General features: G+C 34.5%; 2 protein-coding genes across 4 annotated transcripts in view; one reads left to right on the forward strand and one right to left on the reverse strand.

Annotated features, from left to right (window-relative positions):
- LOC126816568 (FMRFamide receptor-like) overlaps nt 1-1,885 on the forward strand; it is a 31,722-nt gene extending 29,837 nt beyond the window's left edge. The window contains exon 2 of the mRNA XM_050543241.1: nt 360-1,885. Within this exon, the coding sequence (XP_050399198.1) occupies nt 409-1,509 (1,101 nt within the window). The 5' untranslated portion in view covers nt 360-408 and the 3' untranslated portion in view covers nt 1,510-1,885. The remainder of the gene's footprint in view (nt 1-359) is intronic.
- Nucleotides 1-22,735, reverse strand: part of LOC126816534 (leucine-rich repeat and coiled-coil domain-containing protein 1) — a 298,988-nt gene that overhangs the window by 200,282 nt on the left and 75,971 nt on the right. The window lies entirely within an intron of this gene.

The raw sequence follows: 22,735 nt of genomic DNA on the forward strand, positions 1-22,735 counted from the left end.
CATAATAAATATTTATTAATGAAATATTAATTTTTAACTATGCAATAACTTTTATTATTGGCTTTGTTCTAGTAATTTCTTACACATGTTGGTAGACATTACTGTAGTTTATATATAAACAACATTAAAATGTAAAAAGAAAGAGGCAAGTATGGTCTATTTTAATTAGACTGTATTATTTCTTTTTTCACTAGATTATTGGAAAAAGAACAATGTAATATGGATAAAGTAAACATGTTTTATTAATATACACAGGTGATATCTCTGACTTTTGAACATATTAACATATTGACAATACTTTTAGTATAATTTCCTTATAATTGATTCTTTATTTAATTTTTTTTTATATATTTTTTCAGAGGATAGCAGTAACCATGAGTTTATGAAAGCAGGGATCTCACCAAATACATGATGAATAGTACAAATATAAGTGACCACATCAGCCTAAATGCTGCCAGTAGAGAACAAGAATATCTTAATCTCATAGAATTCAAATTTCATGTTCATGGATTAGCTGGAAATTTATTAGCCGTGTTTGGATTAGTGGCAAATGTATTGTCCATTGTTGTTTTGAGTCACCATAAGATGCGTTCCTCAACATCTTATTATCTAATAACGTTGGCAGTTTATGATAATATCATTCTTATAGCTATGGTGGTATTCTTCAACCTTCCATTTCTATCTAGTCGTGTAACTGAAATGGAATCATATTTTCATACATATATGTATGCTGTGCCAATTGGATATCCCCTTTCCCTAGCTGCTCAAATGGGTTCAATCTACACTACTGTTGCTTTCACTGTGGAAAGATATATTGCTGTTTGTCGTCCATTGCATGCTGCAAATACCTGCACTAAATCTAGAGCCAGAAAAACCATGGCAATAATACTGCTGTGGGTTTTGCTTTATAACATTCCTCGTTATTTTCAATATACAGTTCACCTAAAATTTAATCCTGATAACAATATAACACGAGTTGTTCGAAATGAAACTGACTTTGGCCAGCATCCTATTTTTAGACATGTGTACCTGATCTATTTCCAACTATTTTTTATGTTTTTGATACCCTTTTTGATTTTACTGGTGTTAAATGTAGCGCTAATGAAGGCTGTGAAACGGTCAAGACAAACTCTTCAACAGATATCTTCAACTTCGCGTACTAATGAGAACAATTTAACAGTGATGCTTATATCAGTTATATTTGTGTTTCTTGTTTGTCAATTTCCAAGTATCATTGACAATATCGTGGTGGCTGTGGATCCACTTAATCGACGATATGAATCCTTTACTTATGCAAAATTCTACACAATTAGTACATTTATGATTGAAATTAATTCAGCTGTGAATTTCATACTCTATTGCCTGTTTGGCAAGAAATTTAGGTTGGTGTTTTTACATATCTTTGGATTGAGAAAATTCCGTCAAAGACTTCAGTATAGGAGTACATTATATCGGTCTCAAACAATAAATAGAGGAAATTCACATGAATTAGAAGTGTCTCTTGTGTAACTTTCCCCTAAAATATCGATATTGTTTCATTTGTTCATATTGAATAAGTATATCAATTTGTGATCTCAACATTTATTATTGTTACATGCTTAATTGTTACATTAAAATACCTGTTTGTTTTGAGGTTTTTCCATGCACTCTATATCCAGCACTGTACCAGTTCACTAAATATATTAATTCTGCTTAATGCCTGTTCTGGATTATCTGTCTCACAATATTTGTAAAATCAAATATTTATAGTTGGGTCATTCCATATCAACTGGACCAATGGTGGGAACACGACCCCATCCAAAAAAATTATAAAAAATATATATGATGTAGTATGTGGCCTTAAACTAACAAATCCAAATTTTTACCTCTCTAGGTCAAAAACTCGCCGAGATATGACAATTTGAAATTAGTGTGCTGAAACAGATCATAAATTAAGTTATTTTTTTCGGGTTTCTAATTTTGTAATCTAAGACAATTTTTGGTGCAGATTACGAATTTAGCATCACATTCAGCAATGTCCAATGCATACTTTTTGCACCATCAGGTAGCAAAATGTGGAACAAATGAACTATTCACTTTTATTTTGCAGGATTTCCACAGCCTCTGGCAAAGTCACTATTGTATTTCAAGTGCCAATTAAAGATACAAGTCATCAAATTCAAATACACATGTTATAGTAGGATAAATGAAGTTTCATTATCAACTTTTTTCAGAATTTTAACCTCTGTCCCACATGGCCAAAATTGAAGGTGAAAATGGGTATATTTTGTGCGTTTTCAGAGTGCATTGAATTTCGAGACTGAATATTTGGAAAAGTATATATTCCATTTTGTAAATTGATAAGACAAACTGACATTAACTATGCAAATTTTGGAAGTTGTGTATCCAATAGTGACATTTCCAGAGGCTGTGGACATCCTGGGAAAAAATGTGAATAGTTCATTTGTTCCACATTTTGCTACCTGGTGGCACGAACTGTGTGAATCACACATTGTGTGTGATGCTAAATTCGTAATCTACACCAAAAGTTGTATTAGATTACAAAGTTAGAGAGTTCTACACCTATTAGAAATGTGAGTTTAAAGCACTTGTAAACCTGAACAAAAATTACTGAATTTATGATCCGTTTTAGTACCCTAATTTCAAATTGCCATATCTCACCAAGTTTTTGACCTAGAGAAGTATAATTTTGGATTTGTTATCTTAAGACCATATACTATAACTTTACGAAATTTGGTCCACTTGACATGGAATGACCCAGTTGCAAAAAGATATATCATAAACAAACAGGATCATTTCAATGTGATTTTAATGCATATAATTAATCTGGAAATATGTGATCCATCTTCTCTCCTAAACAAAATATAATATTATACAATGTGATTGGGTGATAATAAAGACAGTTATAGCATAATAACAGTAATTTAAGAGATCAAAATGTATTCAGTGTTTTGTTCAACCCTGTTAAAATAGCTCTTGTCCGACAGTACCTTTTCTTGTAGTAAATTCATATTTATAAGATAAATTTATGTATTGTTTCATCAATAAAAAAATCATTCAAAATATATCCTATTTTCTAACACAAGATTTGAAAACAGACAGTTATCAATTCGATCGGGAAAAGGTGTCCATATTTCCTGAACAAACAATGAAATTTACTTCATCAACAAAAAATACCCCAATTACACATTGATAGATTGTCAGCCATCATAACGCCTGCTTAAAGCAGCTATATGTTGTGCATGTTGTAATGAAATATTGTCAGAATGTCACTATATTTTTTTTTTAAATGTGCAACAATCATATCAATAATTATCATATAACATAACTTTGGCTGTTAAGAAGATTTTTAGTTCAAAGAGGGAAACCTAGTTGATTTAGGCAAAATTTCCCTCATTGCACACTGTATGGCGTATGCCCGTCTTCATTAGCCCAGTTTAGGAGCAGAACAGTAGGACGTTAAACCCCATTTCATTTCATTTCATTTAGGTGAATGTTATAATGTTGATCAGGGTTATTCTGATGTGTTTTTTGATTAGTGATGGGGCAAGCTCTACATGTATATGATTAAAGTTTAATTTTGAAAGAATAACCCAAGTTGGCTTGTTTAGTAATTTTTGTCTGTACTGTATATCTGAACACTGACATATATCTACAGATGTAAAATTTCAACATGACAATGACATGCTCCAGTAGAGCCAGGTTGAAATGTGGCCCTATGATACTTAAACCCTTATGGGATTAGCTGACTGCAATACCACCTCGGTGGAAGCGGATGTAAAATACAACTAACTCATACACACAGTTGACTACATTTGAATGGCAATCCCTTTGAAAAGTTGAACTAAATTGATAGAAAATAGATATTTAATAAACCATGGCCACAATGAAATGGTAAGTGATGTTCATAAATTTAGTATATATGACAGATCCTATATATATGAAGTGAAAAAGTTCCTATTTTGGATGACGATGATCGTATCTCCCTTCAAAATAATACTATAAAGCGAAATGGCAGTAAGTTGCATTTGATAGGTAAATGAAACAAGTGGATTTTTAACTAAATTGAAACAGTGATAACACTAAAAATATACAAATACAGTAGATTCTGTATTAAGCAGCCACTCAAGGGAATTTTCATAACTGGCCGCCTAACGGGAGTGACCACTTAATAAAATCTGAGTGTTTGTTAGTGCGGACATCAAGTAAATTTTACACTTGGATGCATTGGGAACAAACATCAATACTTGCATCAGTAAATTTGGCTATTGCTGAAACTTAGACACAAATCTCTGATATATCTTCTGTAAGCGTGTCATTTTGTACCAACATTGATACTACTGTCTACCACTGTGATGTATTCGATATTATTTATCCATTTTTGTGAAGAAAATCCATGAATTAATTTTATTTTATCAAAAAGCACGTGTCCAAAAAAACATCGCTGAATTTGTCACCGATTTTTAGAGGGGTGTAACTCTGTATGTAATATAGGAGGCGCTAAAACTTCTGTTTAGCAACAAAGTGGCAATGGAAAATAGATACTAAATGATCGAAAAAAAAAATCGGCTTTGACGGTACTATTAGTTTATTCAATCAGTATCTAATAATGTTTCAATACGTGTGAAAACAATGATCAGGGTTTGTCATTTAATAAAACAAAAGATTAATTAACAGGCAATCCTGGGTTTATTGTTATTTTCACAGTTCGTTTTACCTGATCGGTGGGGGAATAGATAATTAACTATTAATCATGGGATTAGCAGAGGTGCTACAAAGTACGACAAGATGGTATCATTCAACAATGGCCATTGAATAAGCACTATTTTGCTAAATTTATTAGTAAAATAGTGACCGCTGGTCACGTTAGAGGAGTGGCCGTTGATTAAAGAGATGAAACAATATAATTTCTACGGGGGGAATTTATTGTGACCGCTTACAGGGAGATGTCGCTGAATAGCAGTGGCTGCTCGTACAGATTCTAGAGGCCTGCAGTCCAAAATTTTTTGAGTGGATTAAGTAACTAGCATATTTAATGTTCTGAAAGCAATACTAGTACTAATAAGCTTGTACTCACTTGTACAATTTATATTATGTAAATATTAAAATAAATATGTTAGACGCACAAGATGGACGAACAACAGGCAAAACGGATATGGCTCATCCTCTCATTGTCCCAATGTTTCACATCAAATTTTTAATAAAAAATCTTATCGACTGGGTTCATCATAATGACCCCCAATGCCACACACCAAAATATATGTTAAAAATCTAAGCCTCTATCGCGTTCACAAGGTGTTGGAAAAAGGGGTCGTAACTCTAGACTAAAAGGTGGCAGAATGCTGATTATCAACTGGGTTTTTACTCCCACGACATCTATGTTTCATTCCTTATTTCAAATAAAAAATCCTTGTGTTAAAAACTGTAGTATCTATCGCATTCACAATATTTTGGTGGGGGGAGATCAGACAAGAAGATCGCTTGGTATCAACTGAGTTCGTCCTTCCATGATCCTAATGCTTCACATCAAATTTGGAAAATTTTACATGGACTCAAATCCATTGAATTTATTTTTCGCTACTGGATCACTCACAGATTTGGGATTTTGGTTAATTAGCTAATTAATAATTAATTAAATAACTAATTAATTAAAATATGTTGAAATACGCCACTGTAATGATGATTTTGAATATACTGCTTCCAGCAATGCTTTCAGTTCAGTAATTAATGGAACAGTTACACAATTAATTAAACCCCAATTATTGAAAATGACACGTATGTCGAGATAAAGATTGTATCATGATGTTTTATATGGAATCCTATCGCTGAATACATAATTTTGTTACTGAATCAATGTCAACCTGGAGGGTTTAAAGTAATACGCTAATATTAATTTCCAATGAATTACCCCCCCCCCCCCCTATTCAAGCCTTGAAATAACCGGTTTAACTGATTTTCGGCCGGACATTTCAGATTTTCAGCTGGACAAATACTTGATGTATATTATACCAAAACCAGCAGTTGCCAGACAAGATACAGCCACATGTTGCAAGAGATGGATAGACAACAAGTAAAAACAAAAGCCATTTTCATACAATCAGGGGCCATAATCCAGACTGATATGGTCTGAAATGCGCAAATATCGAAAGGGAGTGAGATCTTTGGGATATAAAGATAAAAAAATTGTGACCTCTAGAAGGTCCACAACCTTCATATTACATACTTTTACACAATTTGTGTACAAAGAGCAGTCATTTTGTCAAGCAGTTACGTTTCGATTTTCCCGAAATTTGAATTCAACCTTCATTATATAATGGAATGGTGATATATTTAAACGTTTTTTAAAATCGGATAAAAATTGTGACTTCTAGAGAATCCACAAGCTAAAAAAACATGATTTTTTGTACAATCCTGGGCCATAATCCATGAAGTTACAGTCTGATATGAGTGAATATCTAAGGCAACCAAGATCCTTAGGTTATAAACATAAATTTCAAGTTTCATCAAAATGGTATAAATGTTGTGACTTTAACTGGTTTTAGAGGCTCCACAGCCATGGGATTACATATTTTTACACTATTTGTTTACAAGGAGCGACCATCTAGCTAGTAAGGCAGTTTCGGTCCAATTTTCACGAAATTCGAACTTTCATCAAAATAGAGTGAAAATTGTGACCTCTAGAGGGTTCATAGCCTTTCTGTACCAAATCTTTACTTTAAATTGGGTAATGGGGGTGGCCATTTTGTCCAGTAGTTTTAGTCAGATTTTCACGAAATTTGAACTCTACCTACATTATGAACAGTGATATATTTAAACAGTGTTTAAAATCGGATAAAAATTGTGACTCTAAAGGAACCACAAGCTAAAAACGCAATTTTTCTTACAATCAAGGGCCATAATTCAGGAAGTTACAATCCGATATGTGCAAATATCGAAGGGAACCAAGATCTTTAGTTTATATATAAATATGCATATCAAGTTTCATCAAAATCAGATAAAAATTGTGACCTATAGAATGTCCACAAGCCATAATCCATGAAGTTATGATCCCATACATGCCAATATCGTAGGAAACCAAGATCTTTGGGAGACAGACCTATATTTCAAGTTTCGTCAAAATCAGATAAAAATTAAAATTGTGACCTGTAGAGTGTGCACAAACAAATTGTTGAAGGACGAACAGTCGCAACAAGCATAATATGTCCACATGAAAAATGTGGGCGTATAAACACTGTTGAAATTTACTACGTTTAATCTTTATTATGAAACCCTATTTTACGGGGTACAAGTCGACTTATAAAGATAAAAATAAACAATTCAAATTATCATACTCATAGTCGTACGTAAACTCAAACTTTTGTTATCGTCTAAAACTACTTACAGTATTCCAATACAAATACTTGTCAACATTTCTAAATATACGTATATAGTTTGTATATCTTGTATTTAAAAACATAACCCCATTCAAAATATAATAATCAAAATCAATTTTTCTTTCAACATTATTCATTTGTGAATTTTGTTTATGCCATCTCTCATAATTTCTTGCGACTTGCAGAGTTCTACTTCAGTTTTCAGTTAAATTAACCAATTGTACATAGGCGCCATCTATGTACTGTCTAGTATTTATCGAATTGAAATAAAACCAAAACAAAACTTGGAATATTACTCAAGTTAGTCCTACATTTATAAACTGATTATTTTACATTAATTAATAATATGAGGCATTTTTTGAAGTACATCTACACAACTCCTGTATCTTGATAAAAGATTGCTACGCTAGAGTTAACCAGCAGCTGCCAGGCAGGATACGCCAACATTTTGCAAGAGATGGATAGAGAACTAAAAAAATAAATGATTTTTTGGTACAATCTGGGACAATAATCCAAAAAGTTATGGTCTGAAATGTGCAAATATGAAAAGGGACTGAGATATGTTTCAAGTTTCATCAAAATCGAATCAAAATTGTGACCTCTAGAGGGTCCATAAACTTTGTATTACATACTTATACACAATTTGTGTACAAAGAACAGCCATTTTGTCAGGCAGTTTCATTTTGATTTTCCTGCAATTCGAATTTAACCTTCATTATGGTGGAATGGTGATATATCTAAACGTTTTTTAAAATCGGAAAAAAAATTGTGACCTCTAGAGAAACCACAAGCTAAAAATGTGATTTTTCGACATATCAGTGGCCATAATCTAGCAAGTTACGTTCGAATATGTGTGATTATCAAAAGGAACCAAGATCTTTATGATAAAAACAAATATTTAAAGTTTCATCAAAATCGGATAAAAACTGTGTACTCTAGAGGGTCCACAACCTTGATATACCATATCTTTACACTATTTGCGTGCAAGAGGCGGACATTATATCCGTCAGTTTTAGTCAGATTTTCACGAACTTTGAACTCAACCACCATTAGAACTGTGATATATATTTACATGTTTTGTTTTTTTAAATTGGATAAAAATTGTGACCTCTATAGGGACCACAAGCTCAATACGAGATTTTTCATAAAATCAAGGGCCATAATTCAGGAAATTATGGTGCGATAGGTGTGAATATTGAAAGGAAACAAGATCTTTGAGTTATAAACATGCATTTCAAGTTTCATCAAAATCGGATCAAAATTGTGACCTCTAGAGTGTCCACAAGCTAAACGTGATTTTTCGTACAATGAGGGGCCATAATCCATGAATGGAGTAGTTCATGGCTCAATAATTAACTGACTCACTAATCTGCCTGTCTGCACAATCAAGGAGATTTTCTGGAGTGAGCAAAGGTTAAATCGCAACAAATATACAGCACAAATAGCTTTTAAATAAACCAGTATTGGTATATAAAGCTGAGTAAAAATACACCCATTACGTACTTCGACTTTCGTGCTTATTTTGCAGCGAACGTGAACAAAATTTTCGATTGCACTTGTTGATTTAATTTTTGATTTTGGCAATTTAGGTGATTTTGGTACAGAGCTAGCACGGCAAGATAAACTCATTACAACACTTTGAGATTTATTTTTCTTTAATGGTTACAACCTTCGTTTACGTGCCGCTCTTGTGAGTTTAGGAAATAAATATTTGCTAGCTCTAACTATTTGAGGCCGGAAAATAACTGAAACAAAATTTTTTATTTGTAGTCTTTATTTTCCAGTAACTCAGTGTAAATTATTTTTAGAGTATCTTATTTAATTATTTCGTAGAATACTTTCCTGGAACTTTATTCAGCAATGTGTTATTTTTTCATAACAAACTTCATACGGCACAAAAAATTTATTTATCTGCGGGACAAAAAATAAAGTTAGTATTAAATTATTAGATTTATACTTTATAGATCAAGGTTTTTATCTCTCTCCGTATTACATGCCATTATAGTTTCCTGTACTTTATCCCCCAAAGTGTTCTTTTTTCATAACAAATATCATACTGCACAATATATTTATTTATCTATGGGACTAACATTAAAGTGTTAAATTTTTAGATTTATAGACGTCTCTCTCCCCCTCTTCCTCTACTTTTATTTTGACCAAGAACCATAATTTGTTTTGTCACAAAGAGTTAACTGCCTTGATAATGTGCTCTGAACATAAATCAACCAATTTTTCAAACATGCCAAAATGTTTATATCTTCAAAAACCAAACATGGCCAGACTTCGATTGTTGATGATTGAAGTTTTTATGGTAAGTCTTATCATATAATGCTAAAATAAGTCCAAATTATTGTCTATGTGTTGTAAAATTTGTTGAGTTTGGACCACTCTACCATGAAGTTATGGTCCGATACGTGCCAATATCAAAAGGAACCAAGATCTTTGGAAGATAGACCTACATTTCAAGTTTCGTCAAAATCAGATAAAAATTGTGACCTATACAGTGGCCACAAACAAATTGTGGACGGACGGACAGACGGACGGATTGACAGGGGCGACGACAATATACGTCCACATGAAAATGTGGGCGTAAAAAAAACAGCGGCTGCCAGGCAGGATACGCCCACATTTTTCAAGAGAACAAGCTAAACAAAAAGCGATTTCTCGTAACATCAAGGGCCATAATTCAGGAAGGTACGATTAGATATGTCTGAAAATCGTCCGGAACCAAGATCTTTGGGTTATAAACATGAATTTCAAGTTTCATTAAAATCGGATCAAAATTGTGACCTCTCGAGGGTCCACAACCTTGATATACCAGATGTTTACACTATTTGCGTAGATGGGCGGCCATTTTGTCTGGCAGTTTTCGTCCATTACGGTGTAATGGTGATATATTCCATGTTTTTTTTAAATTGGATAAAAATTGTTAAATCTAGAGGGACCATAAGCTTAAAAAGCAATTTTTCATACGATCATGAGGGTCATAATTCAGGGAGTTATGATCCGATATGCGCGAATATCGAAAGGAACCAAGACCTTTGTGATATAAGCATAAATTTAAGGTTGCATCAAAATCGGAAAAATATTGTGGCCTCTAGAGGGTCTACAACCTTGATATACCACATATTTACACCATTTGCGTTATACGAGGGGCAGTCATTTTGTCAGTCAGTTTTGGTCTGATTTTCGAACACAACCACATTACGGTGTAACAGTGATATATACACACATTTTTTTAAATCTGACAAGCTAAAAAATGGATTTTTCGTACAGTTAAGGTCCATAATTCAGGAAGTTACGATCCAATATGCACAATTATCAAAAGTAACCAAGATCTTTGGGTTATAAACATGTAATACAAGTTTCATCAAAATCGGATCAAAATTCTGAGCTCTAGAGGGTCCACAACCTTGATATACCATATTTTTACACTTTTTGCATGCGAGGGGCGGCCATTTTGTCCGGCAGTTTTAGTCCGATTTTCACGAAATTCGGCCTAAACCGTCATTAAGGTGTAACTGTGATATATTCAATCGTTTTTTTAAATCGGAATAAAATTGTGACATCCATAGAGTCCACAAGCTAAAAAAAATGTGATTTTCGTACCATCAGGGTCCATAATTCAGGAAGTTACGGTCCGATATGCACAAATATCGAAAGGAACCAAGATCTTTGGGTTATAAATTCACATTTCAAATTTCAATAAAATCAGATAAAAATTGTGACCTCTACAGTATATAGATCCACAAGCTAAAACCGTGATTTTTCGTACAGTCAGGGGTCATATTCCATGAAGTTGTGGTCCGATACATGCCAAAATTGAAAGGAACCGAGTTAGAGAGATAAACCTATATTTCAAGTTTCGTTGAAATCAGATAAAAATAGTGACCTGTGAGTGTCCACAAACAATTGTGGAAGGACGTCCGGACGTAGGCGACGACGATATACATCCACATGAAAATGTGGGCGTATTTACAGTAAGAGTAGTAATAAACTAATTAAAGAGACAAAAGATTTAATTATTTGTCTTCAAATACGAATCGGTGACTATTTTGACGGTTTGTTTATATTAAAAATGGCTGACACTGTGAATATAATCGTTCGATTTGTTTGGGATTATTGAATTATGACATCTGTTTTATCTCTTTCTTACTCCTGTTGCCCTTATCGTTAATAAATGAAGCCAGGTTTGTTGTTACAGTTTATAATTGCGTGTATATTCTTTGGGTTGTCGAAAGTCAGTTATCATCAAATCACATGTCATGGGCTGTAAGCGAAAAATTGAACAGCCTTATGGGAGATTAGATAAGAACTGGCAGTTCTCAATATAATAGTTAAAAATATATAAAGTGAATAGAATATGCTTGAAATTTCAGTCAAATTGCTCAACTCTGAACCGCGATATTAGCTTTTGAATTTTAGGCCTAGCCTCGATCATCATTACTAAAGTCCGTACAATAAAAAAACATAGTCTTGATTATCCATTTTTGTTTAAGCGCATACTGAAAAGGTAGATCTTTTAAGGATGAATGGAAATTTTCAGATATACGAGAGAGAGAGAGAGAGAGAAATGGGGTTTAACGTCCACTTGACACAAACTAGGTCATTTCGGGACTAACATATGGTTTTAATTTTATTTCAATAAAGACCCGGAGAAAACCCATGAGGTTGGACAGGTGACCCTACTCCTTGTCACGTACAACGGGGGATTTCGAAACCACGCCAGTTGACTCAATTACAGACTTTATGATACAGCGCGCGCACGCTAACCATTCAGCCATCCAACCCCCCAATTTCAGATATTCATTAAAAACAAATACACTGTGTAATTTAATGTTACTATGTACGGTAATGGAAGAGTGGTTAACCAAGATGTTGAAAAAGCTTTAAAAAAATGGGCGGAGAAAATATATGGCTAATAAATTCAAATGAAAATTTGGCGGAAAAGAAATGAAACCCAGAGTGAGCACTGCTTACTAGTAAGTTGAAAATGCATATCACTGAACTCAGTCAAGACTTCACCTAATGAACATATTCCAAGTGAACATTCTACCTTGATTAGAAGCAGACTTATAGCGTCCCCAAGTCTAGACCATGATGTTGTCACATAAGGCCCGTTTAAACTTGGCTGCGATAAGTGTGCCGTTCTCATCATGGTACCAGGCTGCAATTATTTTTAAGAAATTGTTACATTTACATTGCTCTAAAATAACTGGTCTCAGAACCGTGCCAGGCACGCCACATGTAGAACTCTTCACAGAAAAGTTAATTCAGTCCCTATACAAATTACCCGGATGAAAACAATTATGTCTATTGATTTAGTTTGGGCAGCCATTTTGACAGAACTGATGACAGAACTCTCAAAGTTTGCAGGAAAAAGGTCAAGGTACATTTGGCGCATGCGCAGTATTTGTACTGAGAACCGTTCTCAAACCATATAGCATTTACACTGCATAAATTTAACCGTGCCATGCCGGGCCCCGTGCTTAGACCACCTTATTATGGTGGAATGGTGAAATATTTAAACGTTTTTTAAAATCAGAAAAAAAAAATTGTGACCTCTAGAGAATCGGCAAGCTAAAGTTGCGATTTTTCGAACAATCAGGAGTCATAATCCAAGAAGTTACGTTTGGATATATGCGATTATCAAAAGAAACCAAGATCTTAGTGTGTAATGATGATATAATCACATGGTTTTTTTAAATTGGATAAAAATTGTGACCTCTACATGGACGGCAAGCTAATAAGGTGATTTTTTGTACATTCAAGTGCCATAATTCAGGAAGTTACGATCCGATACGCGCTCATATTGAAAAGAACCAAGTCCTTTGGGTTATAAACATGTATTTCAACTCTAATCAAAATCGGATAAAAATTGTGACCTCTAGCGGGTCCAGAAGCTTGATATACCAGATGCTATACCTTATTTGAGTACGAGGAGCGGCCATTTTGTCCAGCAGTTTTGACCCGATTTTCACAAAGTTTGAAATCAATAAACATTACGGTGTAACAGTGATTTATGCAAATGTTTTTTGAAATCGGATAATAATTGTGACTCTAGAGGGACAACAAGCTAAAAACATGATTTTTCATACAATCAGGGGCCATAATTCAGGAAGTTAGTATCCGATATGCCCAAATATCAAAAGGAACCAAGATCTTTGGGTTATAAACTTATATTTCAAGTTCCATCAAAATCAGAAGAAGAATGTGACCTCTAGAGGATCCACAACATTCATATACCTTATTTTTACGCTATTTGAGTACGAGGGGCGTCTATTTTGTCTGTCAGTTTTGGTCCGATTTTTACGAAATTTGAATTCAACCATCCTTAGGGTGTAACGGTGATATATTCAAACATTTTTTGAAATCGGATAAAAATTATAACCTCTATAGGGTCCACAAGCTAAAAACGCGATTTTTCGTATAATCAGGGGCCATAATTCAGGAAGTTTCGATCGGATATGAGCTAATATCGAAAGCAACCAAGATCTTTGGGTTATAAACTTACATTTCAAGTTTCAACAAAATCGGATAAAAATTGTGACCTCTATAGGGTCCACAAGCTAAAAACGTGATTTTTCGTACATTCAGGGGCCATAATACATGAAGTTTCTGTCCGATACATGCCAATATTGAAAGCAAGCGAGATCTTTCGGAGATAAACCTATGTTTCAAGTTTTGTCAAAATCGGATAAGAATTGTGACCTGTAGAGTGTCCACAAACAAGTGTGGGTGTATAAAAATTGGGAGTGGCTCTGTCCCAGGGGGTTGAGCATGCACCAAAAATAATAGAGGTCATCCTTAGGGTATAAGGAATAATTATGGAAAGTTTTCAAGACAATCGATTAAGAATTGCAGTCTGTGGGCGACACACACACACAAAAATACCAGCGGCTGCCAGGCAGGATACGCCCACATTTTCGAGAGATGGATAGAGAACAAGCTAACAAGAAAGTGATTTTTCCTACAATCAAGGGCCATATTTCAGGAAATTACAACCACAACCTTGATATACCATATTTTTACGCTATTTGAGAACGAACGGCGGCCATTTTGTCTGTCAATTTTGGGCCGATTTTCATGAAATTCAAACTCAACTGTCCTTAGGGTGGAACGGTAATATAATAATACAGTTTTTTAAATCGGATAAAAATTGTGACCTCTAATGGGTCCACAAGCTAAAAACATGATTTTTCGTACAATCAGGGGCCATAATTCAGGAAGTTACGGTCCGATATGGGCAAATATTGAAAGGAACCGAGATCTTTGGGTTATAAACTTACATTTCAAGTTTCAACAAAATCAGATAAAAATTGTGACCTCTATAGGGTCCACAACCTTGATATACCATATTCTTACGCTATTTGGGAACGAACGGCGGCCATTTAGTCTGTCAGTTTTGGGCCGATTTTCACGAAATTCGAACTCAGTCATCCTTAGGGTGTAACGGTGATATAATAGAACGTTTTTTTAAATCGGATAAAAATTATTACTTCTATAGGGTCCACAAGCTAAAAACGTGATTTTTCGTACAATCAGGGGCCATAATTCAGGAAGTTACGGTCCGATATGCGCAAATATCGAAAGGAACTGAGATCTTTGGGTTATAAACTTACATTTCAAGTTTCAACAAAATCGGATAAAAATTGTGACCTCTATAGGGTCCACAAGCTAAAAACGTGATTTTTCGTACAAACAGGGGCCATAATCCATGAAGTTTCGATCCGATACATGCCAATATCGAAAGCAGCCGAGATCTTTTGGGGATAAGCCTATATTTCAAGTTTCGTCGAAATCGGATAAGAATTGTGACCTGTAGGGAGTCCACAAACAATTTTGACGGACGGACGGACAGGGGCGAAGGCATAATACGTCCACATGAAAATGTGGGTGTATAAAAATGGGTGTGGCTTTGCACCACAAGCAATAGGGGTGTTCCTTAGAGTATAAGGAATAAGTATGCAAAGTTTCAAAATGGTAAGTTAAGATATGCAGGCTGTAGATGACAAACAAATATAAGAAACGAGCGTGGTTCTGACACTGGGGGTCGAGCATGCACCAAATTTAGATAACATTTCAGGCCTAAAGAAAGACCTGGAATAGGCAGATTTAGCTCTATCATAATGTATGTTTAATGAATTGGATATGGGTTTAAATTAATATTTAACTAGAAAGTTTACTTAATCTTTAAAAACTGTTGACGTTCTAATGGCCGTGCATAAAAAAAAAACATCTTTCAAATATTTATTTATGTACATAATCTGTATTTAAAATAAATAGACCCGAGGCTCAGTGCGGGAAGGGGGGGGGGGGTACACAAAACCAGACCTAACTTTTCTAGAGTTAAAATTTGCGTAGAATACGATGTTGAGTGGTAATCAGTCTTCCGTTGGGGCGTTTGCGAGATCATATTCGTTTTCTAAAAAAAATTTACGATAAAAAAGTTGAGAGAGGCTTGATCTGTTATTCTAGTACATTTGCTGTAAAAGTTTTATCCCAGATATTCATGTACCTTCAAGAATATCAATTCAATTACATTTTGTAATATATTTTAAATGAAATAAAGAAGGATATGACATGTCTAATGGAAATTTGTAATGACTGATGATTATGGATGGTCTATAAATTGATTGATCCCTATATGTCCTATACGTATTGTATGACGCAAAAACACAGTTTATCAGATCGAAAGGTTGGTGTTGAAAAAACAAAATGAAGGCTAAATCTATTTAACTTTTTCTCTGTTGATTCGAAAATTTGCAAATATTTTTTTTAAGCTATCAATATACCCACAAATCTGATGATTGATTTCAATTCTTACTGTGTTTTAAATCAAACACAACCAATCATTTTTTTCAAAATCCTAAATCAACAGGAAGTTAGTCTGTAATGACTACATGTATCTCCTAAAGTGGTTTCAGTTAGAATGATGATATCCATCAACAAAAATGTGAATCTTGAACACAGGAACTAAACCTTTCAGACCATACTATGCAAAAAAAAGATATCATTACATGGATTGGTGAATAATCTAAAGTTTTACATGGTAATAGCTTTAAGTAATTTGATATCCATACTGTCATTTGAGTAGGCGCTAAAAGTGTCTAGAAATAGTAGTATCAGTTGCATCATATCATGAAGATGACAGATTAGACCATGTACAAAAATGACACTCGTTAATTGTCCTCATCAAAATGATAAATTCACCTGACTTGAATTTTGTTACTACTACCTACTAGTTCCAAGTTATGGTAGATCAGGATCCAGTTTCAATATCAAAATACAGGAGAAACTGTTTCAATTGTGCTAAGTTATGTTAGATCAGTAAACTATTGTTTAAATTGTCATGTCCACTAGTGCTAAGTTATGTTTGATCAGTAACCAGTTTCAATATCAGAATATGAGAGAAACTATTGTTTAAATTGTCATGTCCACTAGTGCTAAGTTATGTTTGATCAGCAACCATTTCAATATCAGAGATACACAACCTCCAAAATTGGCATAGTTAAAGTAGCTAAGTCCGTAACTCAATATCATCCAAAATCTTCGACATTGAAAACACAATTTTTTTGCAATTTGAATCAGCATTGGTGTTGTGATTTTACCTGGAAAAGATGGGCTTCTGATATCCAATATTTAAGACAAAATAAACATGTTACCATTGGTACACGAATCGTGTAGGCCTACCATATAATGCGTTTCAGCCTCATTTGTAACAAGGTGCTCAAAGAATGAGGCTAGACATATTCCACAAGTCATGTCAAACGGTGAAATCATATTCTTATTTGGAGAGCATGCGCAATAAATAATATCGGTGTTGACAGGAATAACCAGACGCTAGCCTAGAAACTGACTTGCGGTTGAGACTTCTGGTGTATTTCGTCGAACATAAGTGATGACAATTCACAGTAAAACGGACACGATTGAATGTAAAACAGTTTATATAAATTCATATTACATTATTATATGTGTTGCGACTCATTTGTGCCAATTTCTAGGTCCAAAATATTAGCGATTTAGCTCCTTTAATGCCAGTTTGTCTTTTATCAATTTACAAAAGATTCTGAGTCTATGGGATATATACTTTTCAAAATATTCAGTCTCGAAATTCAATGCACACTGAAAACGTACAAAATATATCCATTTTCACCTTCAATTTTGCCCCCTGTAGTTTTGATGCGTTTAGTGATAGTGAAACTACATAAGTACAATACATACGCCCACAGCAGCTATATCGTCCGGGCAGTCAACAAGAGTTGTCACATATTTTTACTTTTTTCGGTAATGAAACATTTATAATACATTAAAATCTGATTAAAGATGGGTTCCCACGTACAAACTGGGTGATTTAATGGTATTTATGGACCAAAAACATATTCAAACTAATTAATTTGTCATAATTATGCTTCAATTCCTTCTCAAACATTGTAATTGCGAAGTAATGCCCTGCTACTAAAATTCAATCAAACCAGGTCATGTTTACGTCACGTCTTAGGAGTCAGAGAAGAATTCATTGCATACATAAGACGATGTTGTCTTTAATCGCTTACTATTTATTAATAATATCAAATCCTAATTAAATTCTTGGATTATCCACTACCCGCGTCTTTTTCCGCCATTTATATCTCAGAAAGTATTGTACGTCTAACTCTTCATAAAGTTTATCAACTTGTACATCAAGCGCTCAATGCTCGCTTGTGACCTTTGACATCACGCGTGCAGAAGTTCCTAATCGTCAGGCTGTTGATTAGGAGAACCCTTACATTTTTGTCCATGAGTGTTTTTCGGGGAATCCAGTATTTTTCTAGTAAGATTGGATATCTCTACTTTCCATATATACCAAAATTGCCATACTTTTATTGGGAATAACCACCCGATAAATGCTTTTCTGGGAACCCATCTTTAAGAGTAACAACTCATTAAGTAATTATCAGAAAACCATTAGAATTTGTTTGGTTTTTATAAAGTTCTGCCCCATGCTAACGTTTAGTATACAAAACTTTTAACATCATGGATTTAGCTGTTCAAGTCATAAAGATTCTTGAAAATCAATATACTTGTTCGTCTCAAGACAAATTTAAAGTCAATCGGATATTGACTTTGACTCTGGCAAAAATTATAAGAAATCGCTGAAAATCAATAGGCTTCTTCGTCTCAAGACCTTAAACACTGTGTATCAATTTAAAGCCAATTGGATATTAACTTTAGCCTCTAGAGCGTCCACAAGATTTTGCAAAGTGATCAAGGGCCATAACTCTGGCAGTAATTATCGGAAATCGCTGAAAATAAATAGGCTTCTTCGTCTCATGACCTTATACACTGTGTATAAATTTAAAGTCAATCGGATATTAACTTTGACCTCTAGAGCGTCCACAAGATTTTTTGAAGTGATCAAGGGCCATAACTCTGGCAGTAATTATCGAAAATCGTTGAAAATCAATAGGCTTCTTTGTCTCATGACTTAAACACTGTGTATAAATTTAAAGTTAATCGAATATTAACTTTGACCTCTAGAGCATCCACAAGATTTTTTGAAGTGATCAAGGGCCATAACTCCGACAGTAATTATCGTAGTCGCTGAAAATCAATAGCCTTCTTCGTCTCATGGGGCGTATAAAAAGGGTATGGCGGTCGTTTACCTTTTTTTATTTAATTATTTCTGTAGTTTTGTAATCAGAGTTCAGCTTTAAGATGTAGTAAACAGTCTGAAAGAAAGCCTTCTACTGTACAAGACTCAAATTATTGATTTATTAATTTTAGAAAGAACTATAGATATCTGGTATATAATAATAAAAATATAATAATATCAGTATTTGTATAGCGCACAAACATTGCTTCCACAGTTTCTAATGCGTGTAAAATATGGTGCTAATTTAATCAATGCTGTAGTCTTTTACAAAATCATTTTCTTGATGACTAAATAAAGTGTAATCAGTTTGTCGTACTTCTTTATTAGGCTTACCTCCTACAACCTACGTATTAAATAAGTCATGTGGGCGCAATGTCTGATATCTCGGAACAAAGTCAATCCCAGATAAATACAAAAACTACAAAATCTAATAAAATGCCTGGTAAAAAACCTTAAAACGACATAACTGTATTATTAAATCTAATTTGATAATAACCCCAAGCTTAAGTGTGGTACTGGTTAATACATCCATTTATTATTGAGGAAAAAGGATTAGATTCCAGATAATATGCGGACATTCTCACGAGGACATCATAACCAGGCTTCAGTATCAAGAAATACGTCATATTCTACTGGTTATCTGTGATTCTATTCTCTTATTATCCTGCAGAAACTCTGAAACAATAAACTTTCTTACAATCATGCTGTGGTTTGAACTTGATACAGCATTGAACCACTGATGTCATTACATGGAAGTAACAGGGCAATGACAAGAGCTACAGGCATTCATCCGGCTTTGCAATTTACCTTTTAACAGCCTGTCAATTTAATTACACTACAGTTCCACTGACACAACTACAATTCTTAACATGTTATTCTTCTATAAGTCATGCATAGTTTTATCAATGATTCATCTTGTTTTAAAAATTAAAAGTGGCCCTTCTACTAATATTAGTAAATGCTCTTACCAACCCTCAAAAGGTTATCTCTCAATATACTATTTATTTTTAAACATACATTATGCAAGAGCTAAATCTGCCTATTGCAAGTCTTTATTTAGGCTTCTGATGCTATAGAAATTATTAATTAGACCTTTATTTACATGACAAGCTCAAAATCAACTCTGTAAACCCTTGGATGGCTTGGATACAGCTTGGGTTTAAACAGTCGTCCATTTAAAATTAAATCAATAAGTGGCAGACAAAGCTAACGTTTACCGTTAGTCACTGATGTCACTACCGGATACTGCCGATGAAAGGCCTACCAAGTGAGGGTACCATAGCCATTGAGAATGTTGCTTGATAATCAAGGATATGTGGGTGGAGTTATTGTCTGCCAATCAAACGATCAGCAATTCTCATTGACGGTGTGGACACAGTTGATGCGTATTTCTAGTCCAAACTTCCAAAAGTTTAGAATAGTATAAGATGTTTCATTAACTTCCGCCATGGCACAATTTATTGAAGCAAATAAAGTCCATAACTCTGTCAATAATGATCAATATGAGACTGAAATCAAAATGCTCACTTGCACAAAACTTGTGATATCTATTGGTAAAGGAAGGTTGCCAGGCAAAAAAATATACACCCTCAGCAGCTAAAGCCTGGCGCACACTATGGGACAACTTAAGCGATGGGTTTGGCGACAAATATTGCTGCAATACAAGTGGGTGAGCACACTACACGACGACTTTGGCGATCACAAAAAAAATCCTGTCAAGTGCTTCATCATGTGACACCTCTTAATGCATTTTAGTCATCATTGCGTTGAATACTTCAATTTATTATGTTTTGTACATGATGACCAGGCGGCGGCTTAGTTGTCTTAGTACAACGCCAGTAGAGCGCAGTGCGTTTTTAGTATTCTAAGTAACGAGCTTGAATTGCATGTATAGAAAACAGGCTACTTGAGGATGAGTCCAAAAATATTTCAGAGTATCCTAAATATAATTAGCTCTCGAATTATCAAACAAACAACCAGGATGTGACAACCAGTAAGCCCAAGAGAGCGATTGACTGTCACCCTCCGTTTTCTCGCTACAGGTACTGGAAAAACAAAAAAAAACATTCTTATTACCATCTATATGAATCCTAGGACTATATTATTATTGAGTATATTATTGAGTATATTGCTATATAGACGGAACAATCCACTCAGCCTACCATATGTAATCGTCAGTTCACACATTTAATAAGTGCCAGAATTACAAACTTAATTTCAATTAGTCAGTTAGGCATAAATTAGATTACCAGAGCCACTTATATAATATGCAACGGGAAGAAATTCTGATAAACCTTGTGTGTGGTTATGTCACGTGATAAGAACAACCAAAAATGATTGGTTTAATAGGTGAATTTATTTCCTTGGTTGTTGCTTAACTTGTCGCTGAGGTGAGCACATTACACGATTTGTTACCGACGAAGCGGCGACTTAGGCGATCATATCAAAAACGTCATATATCAGTGACAATTGCCGCAGGCAAGAAAAATCGCGAGCGACCGAGTGTGCACATCAGGCGAGTTTTTGATTTTTCATTGTCGCCGACCACATAGTGTGCGCCAGGCTTAAGTCGACTAAGCAGTTCACAGAAGGTTGTCACATAGCAAACCACTAGATAAATAACAAGCGGTTGTCATGTCAAGTTTACCTACAGCTTACAAGAGATGAACAAAGAGCAAGCTAAAAAAAAAAGAAAAAAAAAGCGATTTTCACGAAATTTGAACTCAACTGCCATTTAGGAGATAAAACACTTCCTGTTTCCTATTTATCAAGGGTTTGTTGTCCATTTAACCATGCTTGAATCATTACAACATGCGAGTTGTTCTAATGGATAATTCAAGCATGGTTAAATGGACAATAAACCCCTGATAAATACGAAACAGGAACAAGTTTATTGATATTGTAGCTCAAATATTTAGCGATTTCCTTTGCAACTATTTAGGGAACATTTTTTCACCAATTTTAAAAAGTCGTTATTTGGCCACATGCTGGCGTTCATTTTTCAAAATATTCTCAATAGATTAAGGCCGCCGTTGCTTTCCTGAAAATTTAAAATGCTTGAGTCTAGAGTTGCTGGTAAATGAATTATGAAAGAAAATGTTATTTGGATATCAACAAAAAAAAAAAAATATTTTTAACGTTTGAAGATTTCTAAAAGAACGGGAAATTAGTCTTAGTCTTAGTGCGGTATTTAGAGACAAGTGTCATCAGTAATTGAAATAATTCCGGGCTGCTATCCGAGACTAAAATAACAATAGTTGCCGTCCTTAGGGTATAAGGAATAAGTATATCAAGTTCCAAGATAATCTATTCAGAATTGTGGCATGCGGGCGCTAAAGTTAAAAATTGGGCATGGCTCTGCCCCTGGGGCATTCACCAAAATCATATGCCCAGTACCAAGTTGATCCATTCAGAATTGTGGCCTATAAATGATAAACATAAAAATTGGGTGTGGCTCTGCCCCTGGGGGTCGGGACATGCAGTTGTCGTCCTTAGGCTATAAGGAATACATATCCCAAGTTCAAAGACGATTCATTAAGAATCATGGTCTGTAGGCAACACACAGAGACACAAAGAAAATATGGGTATGGCTCTGCCCCTGGGGGTTGGGCAATCACCAAAAACAATAGGGGTCATCCTTAGGGTATAAGGAATAAGTATAAAAAAGTTTTCAAGACGATCGATTAAGAATTGCGGGCTGTAAGTGACAAACAGACACGCAAAAAGA

This window comes from Patella vulgata, chromosome 3 (assembly GCF_932274485.2).
Source record: "Patella vulgata chromosome 3, xgPatVulg1.2, whole genome shotgun sequence".
Taxonomy (NCBI): Eukaryota; Metazoa; Mollusca; class Gastropoda; family Patellidae; genus Patella; species Patella vulgata.